At 39.0% G+C, this 20,220-nt stretch overlaps 1 protein-coding gene across 1 annotated transcript; it reads right to left on the bottom strand.

Moving 5' to 3' along the window:
* Nucleotides 1-3,957: 3,957 nt before the first annotated feature.
* Nucleotides 3,958-19,325, bottom strand: LOC140231947 (uncharacterized). The gene is made up of 13 exons (XM_072312093.1): nt 19,159-19,325; nt 18,062-18,327; nt 16,882-17,136; nt 16,293-16,399; nt 15,626-15,717; nt 12,942-12,971; nt 12,284-12,376; nt 10,857-10,964; nt 10,257-10,283; nt 9,304-9,440; nt 8,721-8,865; nt 5,671-5,925; nt 3,958-4,148 (listed from the first exon to the last, which is right to left on the bottom strand). The coding sequence occupies exons 1-13, from the start codon at nt 19,232-19,234 to the stop codon at nt 4,030-4,032; spliced, it is 1,710 nt and encodes a 569-aa protein (XP_072168194.1). The 5' UTR covers nt 19,235-19,325; the 3' UTR covers nt 3,958-4,029.
* Between the last annotated feature and the right edge of the window lie 895 nt (nt 19,326-20,220).

Raw genomic sequence — 20,220 nt, 5'->3', positions numbered from 1 at the left:
CTTCTATAACTGATAACGTGAAGATACGACAAACTACTCGATCATCGCCAGAAACTCCAACTCACCCGCTATCAGAGGGAGATCTCCCGCTCTAGCTGTGTGTGTCCCACCTCATATGTACTTTTTGAAATACATCTTTCTTCCGCTTACATTTGTCATATTTGTTCAAAAATAAAGCTACGATAAAACCAGAGAGCATATTATTTAACCTAAGAGCTTTCAGTGCTTTAGACCCGGCTGCAAGTTTGGGACGTCGCTCGTGATTTGCTCATAGCACATAATACTGTGCGCATACATGTATATAGTAGCGCGATCAAAGTGTTGTTTAGTTTGCTATAGGGAGTCGAATCCACGGATGCACGTCACGAGCTAAACATCCACGAGTCACACAGCCCACGAGGTATACAGCTCACGAGTCATACAGCCCACGAGCTAGAGCTCGACATCAACTGAGATAGGCCCACGAGCTATACGTTCCACGAGCTCGATACTATAGTCAAATTAAAAGCCCATGGGGCTCGACACTTGGGAGATAAGGCCCGCGAGCTCGACATTGATTATATCACGGGCGTAATAAACGTAGTGTCGAGTTCGTGGGCCTTATTTATGTAGTGTCTATCTCATGGATCTGTTTTACTTGTAGTTTCTAGTTAGTGATTCTGTTTTACTTGGTGTCTGGCTCGTGGGCTGTATGACTCGTGGTTTTATGTCTCGTACACCCATATTCAATGTCTATTGCTCGTGGGTCGTATGACTCGTGGGTGTAGAGCTCGTGTGACACAACCCCAAATCTCCCGGGATTGGAGTCTCTGCATCGGCAAATTTTTGAGGTGTTGACTTACGTCAGCGAATCAAGAGGTTGCATGCAGATAATACTCTTGAAGTTTTGTGTAATTGTATCAAATGCATATTTGTGTGTGTTTGTGTGTTCGATGTTTGTGTGTGTGACATGCTCCTTGCCATTCATGCAATTTTGTTTATGTTTAATGAGTGTATGCTTGTATGTACATTTGTATGTACACAAATATGTGTGTATGTTTGTGTGTATGTGTATTTAATTCATGTATGACCGTATGCGTATAATCAACGGGTAAGACCATTGTGAGAAAATGATAGGAAACTGGAACTAAAGATATTGACGATAAAAATAAAACTTCATATACATTACATTTATAGGATACATTGTATATGCCAAAAGAGATAGGATTAATTCTGATTGCGAGAATAATCTTAAAAAAAAAAACCGGCAATTATCATATTATACGAAGTCTTCCCCATCATGTGTCTGTAAGTAAGCAGTCATGACTATATTTTTATTACATTCGACTCGAACGAAGCGGATACGAATACAAATACGAAAGGTTACGAATCATAATGAGTTTGCCAGTTATGAAGTTGGATGCCACTTGGTAAAACTGTCGGGGCAAATTGTCATTGGTAATAATGTTATCATTACATATTTTTGTTATTATTATAGGTAAAAATGTCCGGAGGGAAAATGTCCGGTGAAAATAAAAAGTAGTGTCTGGGGTGAAAGTGTATTAGTATATACATTAGATATGTATATCTATATGGCGTCCTTGTCCTTCTGTACTACAGTACAATCATGCATCATATTTCTGGTATGAATTCGTGTCTGGTTTGGCGGAAATCTTGTTGGAGTCATTTTCAAAAGTGAACTCTTCTGTGAAAGGTCCTAGAAGGCTTTCCTAATTTTTGTTACCTAATCCAGGGAACTGTTACGGAGTACATTACTCCCACCTCCCTATAATATTAATAGGTAAACATTGAGACTTCACGTACATGTACATTGTATTGATTGTATTATTTTGAAAGAAACGCGCACCAATGAGAATATCCTAATTACAGTGTCATAAGAACATTGAAGGTCCTGTTTACCTATGGGAGCAGTGATTTAAAAATTGTTCAAGATATCACTTTTGATGCATATGTGTAGGTCAGTTGTATCACGAAACATCCCACCAAATACAATTCTTGCAATAAAGCCTAAAATATAAGGAGATATCACTATTTTTCTCATTAAACCATAACTGTAGACAGTTTAATCTGGAAACATTTTTATCATAACTATTGCTCACATTTTGTATATTTAACAATACTTAACATCGATTTACTGGTTCAGATTTTTACATGGTTGTTTCTATCCCTACCTCACATTTTAGAACTATTTTGAAGCACTCATGCGGGCTTTTTGTTTCATCTGCAAATGGTAACCTATGCCTTTAAACGAAATACATAACATCATTTTTATACCAAAGTCTACTGTTCAGACAGTGCTTCATATTTTCCTGTGTTGTTCCTGATGAACAAATTCGTGTGCAAGAACTCTGTCACGAGTCGGTAAAGAAATCGTATCACATTTTCGTTATCAAAATCACAGTGCACAATCTTCATCATCATTACGGTTTGATATTACTACTTCCCTAAAGAAAACGACCTCGTCACCACCATTATACAGTTTACTCTCAGAGTAATAAAAAAAAAAAAAAAAAAAATATATATATATATATATATATATACACACATTAATCGGCATTGCCACTATATTTACAATTCTAACTGGATGCACGTTACGATACCGACACCCACGAATCATACAGCCCACTAGTCATATACAATGTAGCCTATGAGTTCGACACAAAGCAAACAAGGCCCACGAATTAACACATAAACTTAAGCCCCGTGTTGTACAATGTCGAACTCGTGGGCTGTTTGTTTGTTTGTTTGTTTGTTTGCTTGTTTGTTTGTTTCTTTCTTTCTTTCTTTCTTTTTGTGTGTTTTTTTTTTTACCTAGTGTCGAACTCATGGGCTGTATGACTCCTGGACCTTTTTTTTTCTAATGTCGAACTCGTGTGCTGTATGACTAGTAAGTGTCGGTCTCCTGGGATGACCCCTTCTAACTAACCTAGCCATTCCTATATCATCATCATTGTCACCATGGTCGCCGTAATAACTATTCTCACCATTACCACCATTCTTGCAATTATCACCGTTCTTACCATTATCACTCTTTACCAGTACATACTGTATCTTCATTTTTACCACTATCATCATCCTTGCCATTACCAGTATTCGTACAAATCACCATTCTTACCATGCCATACAAACAGGAAAACGGCGCAAGGACCTCGATTTAGATAACACACGCGTGCACGCGCACACACACACACACACACACACACACCGGTATGACAATAATCACAGACAGACCACTACATACGTGGTCATCCTGTAATACATCATGACAAGGAAATTCGAACTACAAAGGATGAAATCAAATGGTGCGCCATTATGACCTCATAGGGTTTTATGGAGTATTGAGATATTTTATGTGTATAACAACAAAAATTCAGGTGTCACAACGAGTATGGAAGTTATTGTTATTAACATTATTTATTTTGCCATACAATTGCGATATACAGTACAATGTCATGTAACATACGTACATACAGGGGTTCGACAAACTTGCATATTTATTTTCACCATTTTAAGAAATGTATATACATAGAGAGGTAGCGCCTACTTCCCCAGGAATGCTTTCATTGCCTGAATAAAACGAAAGTCGAAAATACCATTAAGTTCGAAAGGCACAAGTAGTATTGTTTCAAACTAAGCACGATGGCGTAAAAACAGTATCGCTCAGTAAAAATCCTGCACCATAATGCAGCGTAACATTGTGTCATGCCCAATGAATAACAAACAAGCAATTTTACGGTGTTGTGAGAACCATGTTGAGATTGTCATCTCTTGTGATGAGAAGAGCAGGCGGAAAAGGAAAATAGGGAGCAACGAGTTCGACTTGGAGTGACCGTTTGGAGAGTTTATGAGGACAATGGCATATGCCTGATTATTTGACATTTTAAACTTTACACATGAAAATGTCATTGATGCTCATTTCAGATTGTAGAAAGTACACATAGGTGTTTATACGTTTGACAGAAAAACGTGGTAAAGAAACCACGAGAGAGTACACCCGCCTCCCGAGGTAGGAGAAGCGGGTTTGTTCAGCTACTGACGGCATGCACTGATGAACGTCTCGGTGAAGAATTTCGGATAGCCGGCATCCACGCTGTTTCGGCCGGCGCTAATCTTGAACACTTTTTTCGAGCGAACGAAATATCTGTTTCCTATAAAGAAAACAAAAGGGAAGAGCCAGAAAATGATTTTAATAAAAAGACAGCAACAACGAGAGTAACTTTACTTCAATAATGAGATGATGAAACGGCACTCAATTGCCCTATGACCGCTAAATGATCGCACGGAGTGATACAACATGAGGCTTTGTTATTCATTAGGGACGGCTCACTGGAGTGTCTTTGCAAAGTAAAATGAGACTCTTCGTCTGTAATTGTGTGTGTGTTTGTGTGTGTGTGTGTGTGTGTGTGTGTGTGTGTGCGTGTGGACATTATAGCAAGTCTGTAAAAGTTGTCTTTGGGATGGCCTTGAAATAAAAAGCTTCATGTCTTCGACCCGAAGCAATGTGTTTTAGTTCAGGGCCGACTGAGCGTTGGCACTTCCGGGTTTGAAAAAAAAAAGCCTTCAGCGCAACTTCTTTCGCCACTTCCGGATTTCTTCAGCTGATAACAAATTATCGACAAAAAGCATGATTTTACATTTTTGTGTTGAAAGTGCGCAACCTATAATGGAGGCCGTGGGGGTGACGACATCATCAACTCTATTTGCATATATCTAAATCAATATCACTCACGAAACATGTTAAAGTTTGAAATATCAAAACTTTCTTGATTTTACGATTTTCAATGTAACCTCCACTATTTTCTCCTTGTTTGATACACGCATGCATAAGGGGAAATGAACAAAATGAAATGTAAAGACTAAAAAAAGTGATAATTACACAAAAATACATGTATATCAAATTAGAAACTGAAAACTTCACAGTGTGTAAGTGAAAGTGAAAGTTTGACAGTCTCAAAATCGAAAATTTGATCGATATCGGGATACAATTAGTATACTACGGTTCGGATGACCGCGGACGTTATGATGTATAGTATGAAGATATGGTGTGGCTGTGTTTTTTGAGTGATGTACAGTAAAAAAAAAAAAAAAAAAAAAAAAAAAAAAAAAAAAAAACACGTGCTGCGGAATGTTCTACAAGGCGGGGAAGGGGGAAGCTGCGGGAGTCACAGGTCAATGGTAACAGTCGGAAAGGTAGAGGTTTTTTTAAGACCCAAAACCGGGAGGCGAAATTATTTTTCCCGCATAAGTTCCGGACCCCAAGTCTCAAAACTTCAATCTATTGACGGAATAAACGGCAATATAATGTGAGATACTATTTGTATTACATGCAATACTTTCGGTGTGTTGAAAATTTTAAAAGTTCAATAATTTAATTAAGAAATGTAGTACCCCCCCCCCCAAAAAAAAAAAAAAAAAAAGAAGCAAAAAGTGGGGCTCGAACCTGGGACCTCGGGTGTAGGAGTCTGAACGTACACCATTTGCCACACGAGATATCGCTGCAAGCAGACGTTCTTTTTTCATTCTGAGAGCGTCTTGTTAATGATTACGTCATACTGTCTAATGAATATTCATACATTCTCTCACGGGGTCCGGAACTTATGTGGGAAAGATAATTTAGCAACCGGCGGGGGTGCGGTTCGGCAGCCCCTGAAAGATTGGTTAAGAACTTACCGCTAGTGTCGGAGAAGGCAGCAGTGAGTTTGCTTGGCACGCTGGGAAACTCGTCCGCGATACGTCGGGGATAGCCGGACTCTACTCGCTGGGTTCGTTCATTTAATGCGTACACCTGGGAGCCTTTAAAGAAGTAGGTCCGCTCTTCCCACGGGGAGTGAAGTGCGGCTTGTAGTCCCTTCGGGAGACCGAGGCTCGCCAGCGTGACGGGTGCCCCGGTGCGCGAGAACCCGCTGTGAGTGAAGAGCTTTTTACCTATGACCGAACAAAACAAGATCAGCACATCAGCAAATGAAAAGACCCAGATTAAAAAGAGATAATAATGCATACATGAATCAAATGAAATACATGTAAATTCGTGAAAACATGGTTAGATTCAAGTTTTTAAAAAATGAACACAGCAAAGCTTTGGAACTGATCTCATTTCCCATATGCATAAAACGTTATCTGGGGGCATTTCATGAAGCATTTTGTCCTACAAAATTGTTGGAAAATTTTGCTCTCAGCCAAACAGATGAAAGGATTTCAGTAGCTTGTAACAGTTTGTCAGAAAAATATCCGACCAAAAAGCTTCATGAAATGTCTCCAGGTCTTACTTCGTTGCATCGTTTATTTGTGAACTTGTAAACATGCAATTGTGAACGTTTGATACAAGTAGAATCTGGTAAAACAACGTAGGCCCTTAGGCAGTGGCGTATCTAAGGGGGGGGGGGGGGGCAAGGGGGGCACCTGCCCCGGGCGCCACTCCTTGGGGGCGCCGAAAACGAAAAAAAAAGAGGGGGAAAAAAAAACGAAGAAGAAAAAGAAAAAAAAACGAAGGAAAAAAAGAAAAAGAAAGAAAAAAAAAGAAACTCGCCCAAACCAAATCAAACAAGATAAAAACAAAAAATGACAATGTTCAATGTATTCACACAAGAATTCCATGTTTTGTAAGCTGAAATTTCGGATCGCTCGTTGCGCTCGCTCGCCAAAATTTATATATATATATCTATATATATATATATATATATATATATATATATATATATATATATATATAAAGGAAGATAAGAACAAAACCTGATGATGACGCGGACAAAATGACAATGTATATTGTGTTCACACATGCCATCGTTAGAAGGCAAAATGTTACACGGAGCAGCGGCTACAATCTTATTTCTTACGTTCTGAAGCGATCGCCCATTGGATCAAACGAGGGCGCCAAAGGTGTCGAACATACGGGGGGGGGGGGGGCCGCAAAAAACCAAATCAAACAAGATAAGAACAAAACGTAATGATGACGCGGAAATATACATATTATTTCGGCTCCATCGCGCGTACTAATTTAGAGTATTTTTCAAGTCCTCAGTTTGTTGGTATAAATCGTTATAAGGCCGTCATTATATTTTGATTAGAATTGTGATACTTAATAAGCAAAAAATGACAAGAATTCCATGTTTTGTAAGCTGAAATACAGAAATTTTCGGCTCGCTCCCTGCGCTCGCTCGCTAAGATTGAAAAAAAGATAAGAACATAACGTGATGATGGCGCGGAAATATACAAATTTCGGCTCAATCGTGCGTACTAATTTGGAGTATTTTTCAAGTCCTTAGTTTGTTGGTATAAATCGTTATCTATAAGGCCGTCACTATATCTTGATTAGAATTGTAAGATTTAACAAGCAAAAATGACAAGAATTCCATGTTTTGTAAGCTAAAATGGAAAAATATTCGGCTCGCTCGCTGCGCTCGCTCGCTAAAATTTATCCAAAAAAATATAAATAAGAACAAAACGTGATGATGGCGCGGAAATATACAAATTTCGGCTCACTCGTGCATACTACAATGTAATTTGGAGTATTTTTCAAGTCCTCAGTTTGTAGGTATAAATCGTTATCTATAAGGCCGTCACTATATCTTGATTAGAATTGTAAGATTTAATAAGCAAAAAATGACAAGAATTCCGTGTTTTGTAAGCTGAAATACAAAAATTTTCGGCTCGCTCGCTAAAATTTATCAAAATAAAACAAAGATAAGAACAAAACGTGATGATGACGCGGAAATATACAAAAATTTTCGTCTTGTTCGCCAAAATTTATCTAAATTTATTACATTTAAATCACCCTCAAAAGACCCCTGCTTGAAAAAGCATATCATGTAGACTTTTTTTAAAGTCCCTACAGGGATGGAGTTGGGGTTGAACACTTTTTCAGAAATTAGGGGCGCAATTTTCGCGCTTGCCCCGGGCGCCGTTTTCCTTAGATACGCCACTGCCCTTAGGTATATAAAAGGAAAGACATGAGGCTCGTCTGGTCTGCCTAACATGCACACTGTGTATATTAAACGCTATAGGGTTCAGTGCAAGAGAACCGACCAATATTATCATACGTATACTGTTCGTATCAATATGTTTATCAAATTTATACATAGGCACCTACATACATAGGGCTTACATACATACACACATCATAGGCCGACATGCCTATCACACACATTCGTGAACAAATTCTACGTGAAAAAAAAAAATCGTTTACAAAATTCACAAACAGAATCTGATTTAGCCAAACACCGCCACTAATCATTACTCTGTTGGTCAACACTGACTTGACACTGACTTAAAAAGCGGGTAATCACTGATGGATCTCGATTGGGTAGGCCTATGATTAGGGAGCTTTAGATTCAGAGGAAACAAAAAAAAAATCTTCTGAGCACGCGCAGAAACGCACATCAAGTTGATCTATTTATAGCTTGCGTCGTCTTGAGTTGTTGTTGTTGTTGTTGTTGTTGTTGTTGTTTTGTTTGTTTGTTTTTTTTTTTTACTACGCGTTCCGTAGTTCTGGGCTATTTTACGTCTACTCAATTTACGACGTAGAGGCTACTGCATGCACCGATCATATGGGGGCGCCATTTTATTTTTTAGACGTCTGTACGTTGCGTCCCAGCGTAATCTAAAGTTACTTTTCGGCACGACGCAGGGGAGAAGAGAACGCCCAACACACTCGTCGTCTCAACGTCCGCGACTCAAATCTAAAGCTCCCTATTGTCAGGCACGTCGGGGCCGTAAATACGAACCTCGTACAAAAGCGACGTTTCCATTAGCAAGCTCGTAGGCGCAAGTTGGTTTGGCTGGAAGTCGGTTGAATAGAGCCTTACTTAATTCACCCTCCGCAGGTGAGAGGAGTGTACCGTCACTACCAACGCGCCATACCAATTCCCCCTGTGGAAAAAAGGGGGCAACGACAAGAAAATAACGATAATATTGATAATGACGGTATCAAACAGTTTCACTGATCATAAAAGTATTTCATTGTTCCGCTTCTTGTATAATGTGAAATTGTGACAATGACTTCCCTGTTTGGGGTAAAAGGGAAAAAATAATAATCACCATCACCTGTACCATTACCGCCCCTATGACCTCCACACTATCCCAGATCCCAGACCACAGTGTACATCTCCACCACACCCATTACCATCACCACCAGCCCATCATTAAACAACCGCTATAGCATTATCACCATCAGCGCCACAGCCATCGGCAAATTAGCACCACTACCACCACACCAATTACTAATACTGCCACTATAACTTATGCCACCACCTGGAACAACTAACGAGCAAACCATCGTTCTTAAATTTTCAACATAATCATCTTTACCCGGAAGAGATTCAACTCTCCGTTGATATAGCTGGCAGCAGTGAATTTCAGGTCACACATCGCTGGCGGCGACGCTGGCGGGTCTGTAACCCGTGGTGGTGGTGGTGGTGGTGCTGTCTGGACATTGGAGTTTGGGTCTGCAGAATCAAAAAGTAAAGCAAATCATTGGCGAATATAACTTACAATTGCCATATTAAATTGCATATCCAAAGTAGACGTTAGACGACATAATATCCTTAACTGCATCGATGTTGTTAAATTCCCAGCATTTACCAAAGGAATTATGACAGCTATCATTATTTCATTTATTTTCTTTATGTAAACATCGTAATTTAAATTATTGGTACCATTTGCATTGTTACGTCATGATCGTTTCGCTAATCATTCCCATATTCATGACTACTAAGTTTTTTGTTTTTTTTTTTCTTTTTGTATTTCAGTTGAACAAACTCAACGTTGCATTCCCCAAACCCCAAACTAGCAGGGCATTTTAGTGCGAACTCAAAACTTCAAATTCTTAAACGCCACCGTGGCAGATATCTCAGATGCATTTATAAAGAGCTTAAATAAACAAAAACAAATTCAGAATATTATTTCACGAAAAGGCACTCATGTGAAAGGCTATGCGAGGAAGTTCCCAACAGACAAAGAACAAGAAATGTTTGCTCTGATATAATAAAGAAACAATAAAAATCATTGCCCCTGGAACACTGAAACCTCTTCGCAATCCTTGTGTATTATGCTCTGTATAATCAATTGCTTTCGCAATAGAAAAAAAAAAAAAAGAAATCTCTACGAAGCCGTATAAGCTTCTTATCATACAGGGAGACCGATGAATGATATTGCAATTTCAACTTAATTATGTCAATTAATGTTTATCCATTCATTTTGTTTGCAGACAAAAGAGAGCACCATTTTTAAGAGTTATTTGTATGTTGTATTGATCTACTCACCACACACAAAATCTGGATCAGCGGCATCTGTATCGTAAGAAAAAGTGGGGTTGATAAGATAAAAGATAGAGCTATAAATGCATACACACATAATATACATACAATGGTTTATGAGACAATAGAAAGATGAGAATGGGAGACAAACAAGTACATAGAGGAAGAGGGGTTCATCACTTGATTAAAGGGATAGTAAAGTTTTGGTTGAATGTGGCTTCAGGTTTGTAACTTTTTTTTGTGAGATAATGAGAAACTAATTGTTAAATATCAAAGAGCATACAGTTCTACGAGGAATTCATAGTTTATGTGATATAAATCGGTTGAAATCGGCTAAAATATACCAAAACAAAATGGTCCGATTAAAAAACGGGTCCCATCTTTTATTAGGACCACTTTGTTTTGCTTTGTTGTTGAATATTTCAGCCATTTCTAGCCCGATTTTCATCAAATAAACTTTAATTTGACCCCAATCAAAGCCATGGGCCCGACTTTCGTATGTACTAACAAAAGTAGAGTCTGGGATGGATGGGGGGGGGGGGGGTGGTCCTGAACGGTTTAAGTTAAAGGGAGGAATGGGGAATGGTGGTCTCCCATTGGACTCACTGCAGAGCCCGCACATTATCGGGCATCCTTCGCGCACTTGGGCGTATCCCTCGCAGAACTCGGGCCACCAGGTCTGGTAACACCTGTGCGACGTATCGATGCACTCCTCTGGCAAGGAGAATACAGAAACAAACAGACAGAGAGACAGACGGAAAGATGAGACAAGTTGAGGATGTCCCGACTGATGGTACTTGTGACATTGATGATGATGATGATATTATGATGATCATAACAATAATGCAAATAATAAAATGACAATACCATTACATATCCTTTAGCAATGATACCAGCGCAAAAACGACTACAGTAGTGATTATCATTAACTATCCGATAAAGATATGGATTTCTTTTAATCGGTACTTTATGTATGCCTAGAAATCTGAGGAGTACATGAATTTGAAAAATTTCTTGGACTCGTGTTGTCCATCATATGCATCATCAATATCAACCTCAACATCATATTTTTATTTTTTAGCGCATGGCTTTCTCTTTTTATTACCACTTTTCCTCAGCTCTAATTTCATACAAGTTTTCTTTTTTTTTTTGGGGGGGGGGAGGGCATGATAGTTTGATAAATGGTTCCTTTTCAGCTCTTTTTATTACCACTTTTCCTCAGCTCTAATTTCATACAAGTTTTCTTTTTTTTTGGGGGGGGGGGGGGAGGGCATGATAGTTTGATAAATGGTTCCTTTTCAGCTTGAGCTAATGAGTATGCAAGTATGTAGCAGGGTGTTATCTTATCGTGTATATGTGCCAATATTCTTCGATGCGCTACTGCATGGATGAAATACAATCAAAGTCTTCGATTTTGCATGATTGTAGTGAATTCAAAACACGAGTATAATTTATTTCATTCATATGAAAGAATCACCATGCAATTTTTAACAAACTATTTTTTTTCTCGTTTTATTGTATATTGACTAATCGTATAACATCTGGAGTCAAGAGCACGTGGTCATTGTGTATGAACTTTGAGAAGGACTCGAATGTGAACATGGCTGTGAATAATTATCTTTGATACCATTTCATACGAATGATGCGATGTAAGTTACATCAATAAGTCAATCATAAGCATGACGACATGTTTACACATATTCTAAAAGCATAAAAATAAAAAATTAAAAGTTTTATGCATATTACGCTGATGTCCTTTAATGTAATATAGGCCTACATGATTGTTGTTGATGTTGTTCAAATCATGTTAATGAGTGCAATGTTTTCATGTTGTTTGCAAAATGTGGTATTAGATATCAAATCATAAATTTGGTATCAAACTGCCTATTGGTACGTGTGTTGCAGGGGATTCATTTCAATTTTCAATTCAATTTCGGTTTTATCCACACACAAAAAAAAAATCAAATAAAAGTCCGAAGACGAATCGTATTTGGGGATAGTAAACGGCAACAACAGAAATCTACTGGACTTACTTTCGCATCTGCTGCCGTAGTAGCCGTTGGGACATGTGCACGTGCATGCTGCAGGATTCAGCGAGCCACAGTTTTCACAAGTTTGACGACAATCTGGGTGAACAGAAGGACGTAGGTCAAAACATGATACCCTCTTTCGAAGCTTTTCACAAAGCAAAGGAATCTTGACGTCACTTTTTGATCTGTAAGTTTAAAAGTCCCGTTATCTTTGAGTCCTTTAACAGTGTTGCGTGAGATCCCATGCGCGCCATATTTTGTTGATTCATAATAATAATGCATGGATCCGTAAAGCACTGTATGCTAAAGGTGGTTTTGTCTCGAACAGGGTGTTGGAGATGAACTCCAATCCATGCAAAAGTTTGATAAATCTGAAACACTTTGATGAATAAAGCAAGCCCATTCAAACGAACCAAACTGTTAAAACCTTATCGCCACTGGAGACGCAAATCACTAACTTTTCTCACGAGCGATCCGAGATCTTAGCTGAAATGTACCTTAACACGTTGAGGACGAGTCCCAAGTATTACTCGGGCAAGTGTCTATGAGAAATGCGTGTTATAGCAAAGTCAGTCCATCCTCAACGGTTTGAGGAGATAAAAGTTCGTAAAACTGCGTTTAATGTTGATATGATTACAGAATTGGGCTCCATTTCACTTACCGCACGCTTCATTGTGCTCTGAGCAAGGTCCTGAAAACAAAATATAATTCATGAGATGAAATTAGATATGCAGCTATCAGCCACAATACTGTAAGTATTACAATGTACAAACACACATTGTTTGGTTTGATTTGGCTTGGTATATTTCTTCATTATCTTCCTTCAAGTACAATGACAAATCAATAAAAAAAATTATACAGAGTATAAAAAAGTAAAATATAAAAATCAATGCAAGAATTTTCAGTTTCATGAAAACATCATCCCTTTAGTACGTATGAATTAAAGCAACATCATAATGCATACTGTAGTCGTATGTGAACAAGGAAGAAATCAGTACAGAGGATCGTCATCATATTTATCAAGAAGAGCTTGACGCGGATGAGGCCCTATATCATATACATATTACAGTATATATACATTGGTTCCTTTGATTTTGTTTTATATCTGTTTGTAGTTTCATTAATTCATTATTCGTTCTCTTATGTATTCTCTGAGGGTCCCATATCGTACAAGCTTTGCTTTTTAGTAGGACCCTCCATTTCGTTGACCGGATATAGGTTGTCCCAGACGTTAGGTCCGGAATATCTGATTGATTCCTGGGCTAATAAACAGCTTTGGGGTTCACAAGGTGATAGTCTGTCGAACGACGAGCTATGTTTGAACATTCGAGTTTAAGTGAAATATGTTGTGGAATATGGGGGAAGTTGATTTTTTTTTTCTTGTGCGTGATGTGTATACTCGCACATGAATAGGCCTGTTTGAAGAATGTGAAAGTCTCAAAGCTTCAAGGTGTTTGAGCGATGAAATAAGGCTCTGTCTGTATGAGATAGATATATTTATCAGTTTATGTCGAATAAGTAATGATGCGAATTGCACGCTTCAGAGTAAATACGATGAGTTTTTTTCAGTTTAGTAATACTGCAGTTCCCCACACAACATTTGAATATGTGTGGCAGAATAAGAGAATTGTGTAAAATATCGAGGGGATCGCTCTGATACATGTTTTTCAACTACTTCCAAAGTACACAGGTGTTTCTTGTAGGGTCCTTTTTAAACAGGGTTCGTACTACATTAATTGCGATCATCATTTGAAGATCAAAATAATCTTAATCGAATTAGATAATGAACGCTTAATTAGAAGGGATCCGTTATTGTTTAGCTATATAGAATAGAGAACCTTTTTTTTGGGGGGGGATCTATTACAGAGGCGTAAAGGCTATGGTTTTGTTCTTTTGATTTTATGTCGATGTAACTCTCCAGTTCACTAGTGTATTTAAATTTATGGAATTTTAAGGGACTGTACAGTACTGGTTGAGGTGAGGATTCAGCTTGTACCATTAGCAAGATATTTAGAAACCACTCTATGAAATGTTAAAGAGCATACAATTCTAAGGGGAATCAAAAGTTGACTTGATGAAATCTGTTTTGAAATGACCAAGTTATCCAAAAAGCAAGGTAAAACAAAGAGATTCTAATAAAAGTCGTTGCCTGTCAATTTTAGTAGGATCACTTTTTTTTTTCGATATCTCAGCCATTTCAAGACCAGTTTTCATCAAATACACCTTGATTGAATCCTTCTTGGAATCATTTATATGCTTTTTCATATTTCATACGAGGTTTCTCATTATCTCATCAAAAAATGTTATAAACCCGATGTTAGGTCTCAACCAAAACTATGCAATCCCTTTAAAAAGAAAAACCAGCAGTGATGTTTACTTTCGCATAGAATATGTTTGAAATCCAGATTACATAAATTTCTTGTGCTCATGTCGGGCAAGACTTCTGGTTTCAAGGAACATACAATTTGAATAGTGAACTAGTCCACGTTGAACTTTATTTCCCGGGACTTTATCGTACAATCGGCGAAGGAATACTGTATCCTACTACGCCCTCTGCAGAAATACATGATGTAGGCGATAATTTTCTTTGCTGACCCAAATCGTCATAGTCATCATAATCATTTTGTTTTTATTATTGTTGCATACCCTCAAACTGAATAGCTAATAGTAGTCGACTGGAAAATTTTATTGATACTAATCTTGCTTAAACACATATTTTTTTATGTCATTCCTTTGTCACACAAGCCAAAAAAAAAAAACTTTTCTGGTTGTTCAAACGAAATTACAAAGGTATGCAACAATAATAAAAACAAAATGATTATGATTATGTTTTTTGTTTTTTTTTTTGGCTTGTGTGACAAAGGAATGACATAAGAAATTATGTGTTTAAGCAAGATTAGTATCAATAAAATTTTCCAGTAGACTACTATTAGCTATTCAGTTCGAGGGTTCCTGACAAGAAAAAAAAGAAGCGGGTGATGAATGACAAATAACACTTCATAATGGTAATAACAAAAAGGAAACAAACAAAAATCAGCATCCGAAATTTAGTTTACACGCGTGAGTTACTGATCAGTCGGGCAAGTATCGGGATAGCTTTTCTGATTGCAGGACGTTATATACAAAATATACATAAAAACTCTCAATTTTTATATCACTGCTCTGGTCATTCCAATCCTCCCTGCTGCCGTCATGATGTACCATGCGTTGACTCTATGCGGAATTACGAGGAATGGGTTCATAATAAACAAACAGACAAACAACCCCCCCCCCCAAAAAAAAAAAAAAGAAAAAAGAAAAGAAAAAAAAAGAGGAGTGTATTGATATAGAATTATAGGTACTCACGGCATAAATCATTGTAACACTGTCCTACGCCGTTCCCGCAGTCCGTGCAAGGGGGCCCGATAGAATAAGGTTGCACCCCCTGCCAGTTACCTCTGAAGCAAGAACGATCGAGAGAGAAATAAAAAAAAAAGTACAACAGTGTTTCCTTGATCATAATGTCATTATTCATTCACAACACAAAGAGAGCCAACGGCGTGGCGTTTGTCTCAAAATACCACCAGTACGTTTCTATGATTACGGCGTTTAGACAATCAACAACAACAACAACAAAAGATAACTTTTGAACAATAGCAGTTGTTATTAATTTTGTATTTGTTTCTATTAAGAATTAGGTGTGAAGCGCAGTGCCACAGACCCCGTTGCGTTTGGGTAATGGCAAAACAATTAGGCCTACTGTGTCTAAATAAAGTATGTTACGGAAACCATAACGAAATAACGATAAGTTATGCACAGCTTACTATCTTACCACTAAGTTACATTAATCTCAACAAAAAAAAATGAAATTACTTTACAAAGATCTGTATACATACTGGTATAGACTTGACTATTTTAATGTCAGGGTTTACCATCGCAGGGGAGGTATTACTGTTATTATCAGTAATGATAACATTAATTTCTTTAACTAAGGTTTTCGCGTTTGTTTTTGCTGAATTAGCGCAATACCCACGTTGGTCCGTAGTTGCAGACGACATACCACGCGTTCCTGAAGGCGCCACCAAGGTAGGAACAGAAATAGCGCCCGCACCCGACCCTATTAGTTGACGACCACACAACCTGGGGGTAAAGAGATTTGACAGTAAGAGCTCAGTTGCACGCAGAAAAGGTATAATGACGACAGGATCGCTAATCTAGTATATTTGTCAGACATCAATGACTTTATCCTTGAAATTGATTTGCCGGGGCAGATCCAGGAATTCCGTAAAGGGGAGGGGCGCAAAGTGAGGGGGAAGGTGTGAGGTGTCCCCCTCCCATGGTAGGGAGATTTTTGTTTTATATATTTATTTTGGTCATCGTGTGATTTCGGGGTATTTAGAAAAAAAAAATTAAAGGGAAGGGGGCGCTCGATGCCCCCCCCCCCCCCCGATCCGCAACTGATTTGTTTACTTTGCATCTTGTCAATTTAGTGAGCATATTTGCATATAACTGGAATGGGATTGCCACGCTTGTTCACCACAGTAGTATTGACTGTCTTCTCAACAAGGGGATCATGTTGCCGGAGAAACAAAGGCAGCCACAGATTATGGTTGATAATATACCTGGGTGTAGTGACCGCATGGTCTGCCGGGTACGCAGGTGCCGCCCGTCCCTGTCTGGTACGTGTAATCGACCACCTCGTCGTACCAGTCTTGGGTAGCCCGGACGCCCGACAGTGGCGTGTCCTGCCGCCCCGAATGAGCCCAGAGATTCTGGCCGATATTCTTGTATGGCGACACGTTGGTCGGCTGGCCGTGACTGAATTGGCATTGCATGGCCCACTGATACGCCATATAGGCAAGATTCTCGTCCCAGGACTGCATTGTGACGTCATCAGTGGAAAAGTATGAAGACGCAAAAACAAACAAATGATGAAGGTTTGTCAGCTCTACGTCACGAATGTTATTGAACAGGATGTGATGACGTCATTTTAATGGAAGATTTTTCTCAGACAGACGTTGGAACTTTTACAAAAGGGAGCAAAAAAAGCATTAAATCAGAGAAACTCGTTGCCATAAGAAAAAAAAAATGTTGAATTTTCCCCGTTCTTTTCCATGTATTTGTAAGTCAAATGTAAGTCGACACATAATGGCGTCACTTTCGAGACATTGCGCATGCGTCACCTCACGTGATTTTTCAAACATTGTCCTCCTTGAACAAAAAATACCGAAACCTTCCTCGCTAAGAGCATTTCAAAATGTACATTTACACGGAGTGCCTGGAGCGATCTAGAATTAGCTGTTCCATGTGATTAATAAATTGTTTCATTCCCGATCATTCGAAGTTACCTTTAAAGATAATTGAACGTATAAACTTCAAGAAAAATGAACGCTTAAACTTTAAAAAAAAAAGGGGGGCCCATGACTATCACATAGTTCTCTTATGGGATGTTTTGACACCCAAACGTTTATTTTTATGAGGAAAAAAAAACAGTCTTCACTCCCTTTCTTCCAGCTTTGTCTACTGCAAAAACAAACATGTACGAACAACGATACAGACGAAACAAGAAACTTAGACATGTGACGTCACTGTACAAGACTCACTAGAAACCCATTACAGAGATTGATTAAAGGTTTGCGGTGGTGTTGGTAGTGTTGTTATTTCGTCATTGATGTTAAAATAACTTTACAGAATGATGATAACTGCTTGAAAGTTGACGGAATGCAATGACAAAGATGGTGTTTGGCACACGCGGAAATAAAACAGACTACGGACGATGAAAAGAGACGAATAAAAACCAACCATGTGTTCCATGTCCGACGCCCTCACAGCGTTCGGGTCGCTCCTTTCGTTGTCATTTCTGGCGGCGGGCGTGCGGCGGAGCTCGTTGTGTCTGTCAACGATCTCCTGGTTCTCGAAGACCGCAAAGTTGGAGCCCCCGAAATCCGCCGGTAGATCGGGCATCACGGCTTCGTTGGCAGTTAGGTTGAGGCAAGGCTTGTTCGACTTGAGCACCATGGGCACCTGAGGCGGCTGCGTCGGCGCGGGAGTTGGCCGCGGTGCTTGAGCTGGCCCATGAAATGAACATAGATTATGATATCGGTATGATACATTATCAGGCCTATACTCATGACGATAAAATAATACTAGTTTATACAATACTACTACTACTACTACTACTACTACTACTACAACTACTACTACTTCTACCTTTACTGTACTACTAATGACTACTACTACTACTGTATTGAGTATTGCTGAGAAAATTAAGATAGAAAAATCTGTGAGCTTATCGTCCATCAATGCCTCGACTGACTATGTGTAGCTATGCAGTCATAGGAAACTTCCTTATCTGTATGTCAAAACTTATGTAATCTTTCATCCATTTATACATCATTCTTTCTGTTATTCTATCTGTTTATCCATTTACTAGTTTTTCGCTTCTTACAATAAATATATGCCCATGTATGCTATTAATTTTTCCGCACATTGTATACACTGAAGAAGGCCCGAGGCGGGCCGAAAACTTTGTGAATGAAAATCTTAATGGAACTACAAATGGCGTACTCGAAACTCCTATGCCCATGTATGATACAATAAGCGAACATACTATATACACATTATACATACACAAAATTATCTCTGTATACGTATATCGGTTCGAGCTCTTTTTTCTGTCTACACATCTACACATCGACATACCAATAAGCATTTACGTATAGCTCCAGATCCCTGCACCATGACCCCTTTTGGCCACTCCCAGTGAGTGTTACCATGGTAACCTAGTCCATACCAGTCGTTCCTGCTGTGAGACAGCTGTTGGTATGCATGTTTGTATTCTTTCTTTTTTTCTTCTTCTTCTTCTTCTCCTCCTGCTTCTTCTTTTTCTTGTTTCTTACCTGATTGGGATTGACTTGCAGCCACGAGGAGAAGAGTCAACCCTAGCAGAGAGAACTCGGCTCCGAATCTCGCCATTTTGCACGCGAGAGAGAGTCAGCAACCCCAAATGGTATAATTGCGTTTCCTCGACGAACTTGCCGCCGCCTGTCAAATCCTCTGTCATAGGGAAGAAATAACGCGAACAACAGAAGTGACGGGTAAGAACGTCTTGCAAAGTACGAGCATGGACCTAATACACACACATAGACTAATAGCGAAGATCTCTCTTTGATCCCATCATCACTGCCGCCACCTGATTATGTGCATCTTAATGAATATACATTCAGATGTTTGGACAATAACGATTGTGTAATCGTGCATCGTCACTGACAAAAGAACCGTTTCCCTTGGTTATTTTTCAGATCTCTACTACCTTTGAATAAATACCAATGATAGGGAGCAGCTAACCTGAAAACATGACAATTTTCTTGTCACAAATATTGTTATTTACTGAAGTGGACACGGGTCTTGGGCACACTCATGTGACGTTGCTTAATGATAGGACATACATGGCGTCATCTACGGTTGCTGTCCATGTTTACTCTGAAACAATGCGGGAAAATGGATAAATTAGCTTACAAATCACGATCACCCTGCCAAACTTATTTTGCAAATAACATGGCTTGAGTGATGATTTCCCAATGTACACTACAACAACAACACATGCATATTTCTTGATTTAAGAGAATTGTCATCTTCTGCGCTTGTAGATTTTAAATTTCCCAAAGCGTCGTCTTGTTTTCATCCAGGATGGCTGTCAGTGGTGACGAGGAGATCAAAGCAGGAAAGTATGTTTAAAATGTTTTGTGACGCTTTTGACAGAAACAGGTGCATGAATTTATTAACGAGCGATGGTCGTCCATGTTGTGTAGGAGGTCCATGACTAAGACCCCGTTTACAGTGCGAGGCCGGGCTCGGCCGCGGCTCGGCCGCGGCCGAAACCGGCCTCAATTGCGCGGCCGAGCCTCGCAATTTTGTCCGTTTACACTGCTGGGCTCGGCCGCGCTTTCGATTCAAACCTT

Source organism: Diadema setosum, chromosome 8, assembly GCF_964275005.1.
Source record: "Diadema setosum chromosome 8, eeDiaSeto1, whole genome shotgun sequence".
Taxonomy (NCBI): Eukaryota; Metazoa; Echinodermata; class Echinoidea; order Diadematoida; family Diadematidae; genus Diadema; species Diadema setosum.
The sequence above is the reverse complement of the archived record's forward strand: the minus strand, read 5'-3'. Positions and strand labels throughout refer to the sequence as shown.

Excerpts from the sequence above, each read along its gene's own strand:
- LOC140231947 (XM_072312093.1), bottom strand. The coding sequence starts at position 19,234 with ATGGCGAGATTCGGAGCCGAGTTCTCTCTGCTAGGGTTGACTCTTCTC. Across the intron at positions 15,718-16,292 it reads GTCTGCAACTACGGACCAAC|AGGTAACTGGCAGGGGGTGC; the intron begins GTGGGTATTGCG and ends TTCTTGCTTCAG. Across the intron at positions 5,926-8,720 it reads AAACGTCGCTTTTGTACGAG|GTAAAAAGCTCTTCACTCAC; the intron begins GTTCGTATTTAC and ends GTTCGGTCATAG.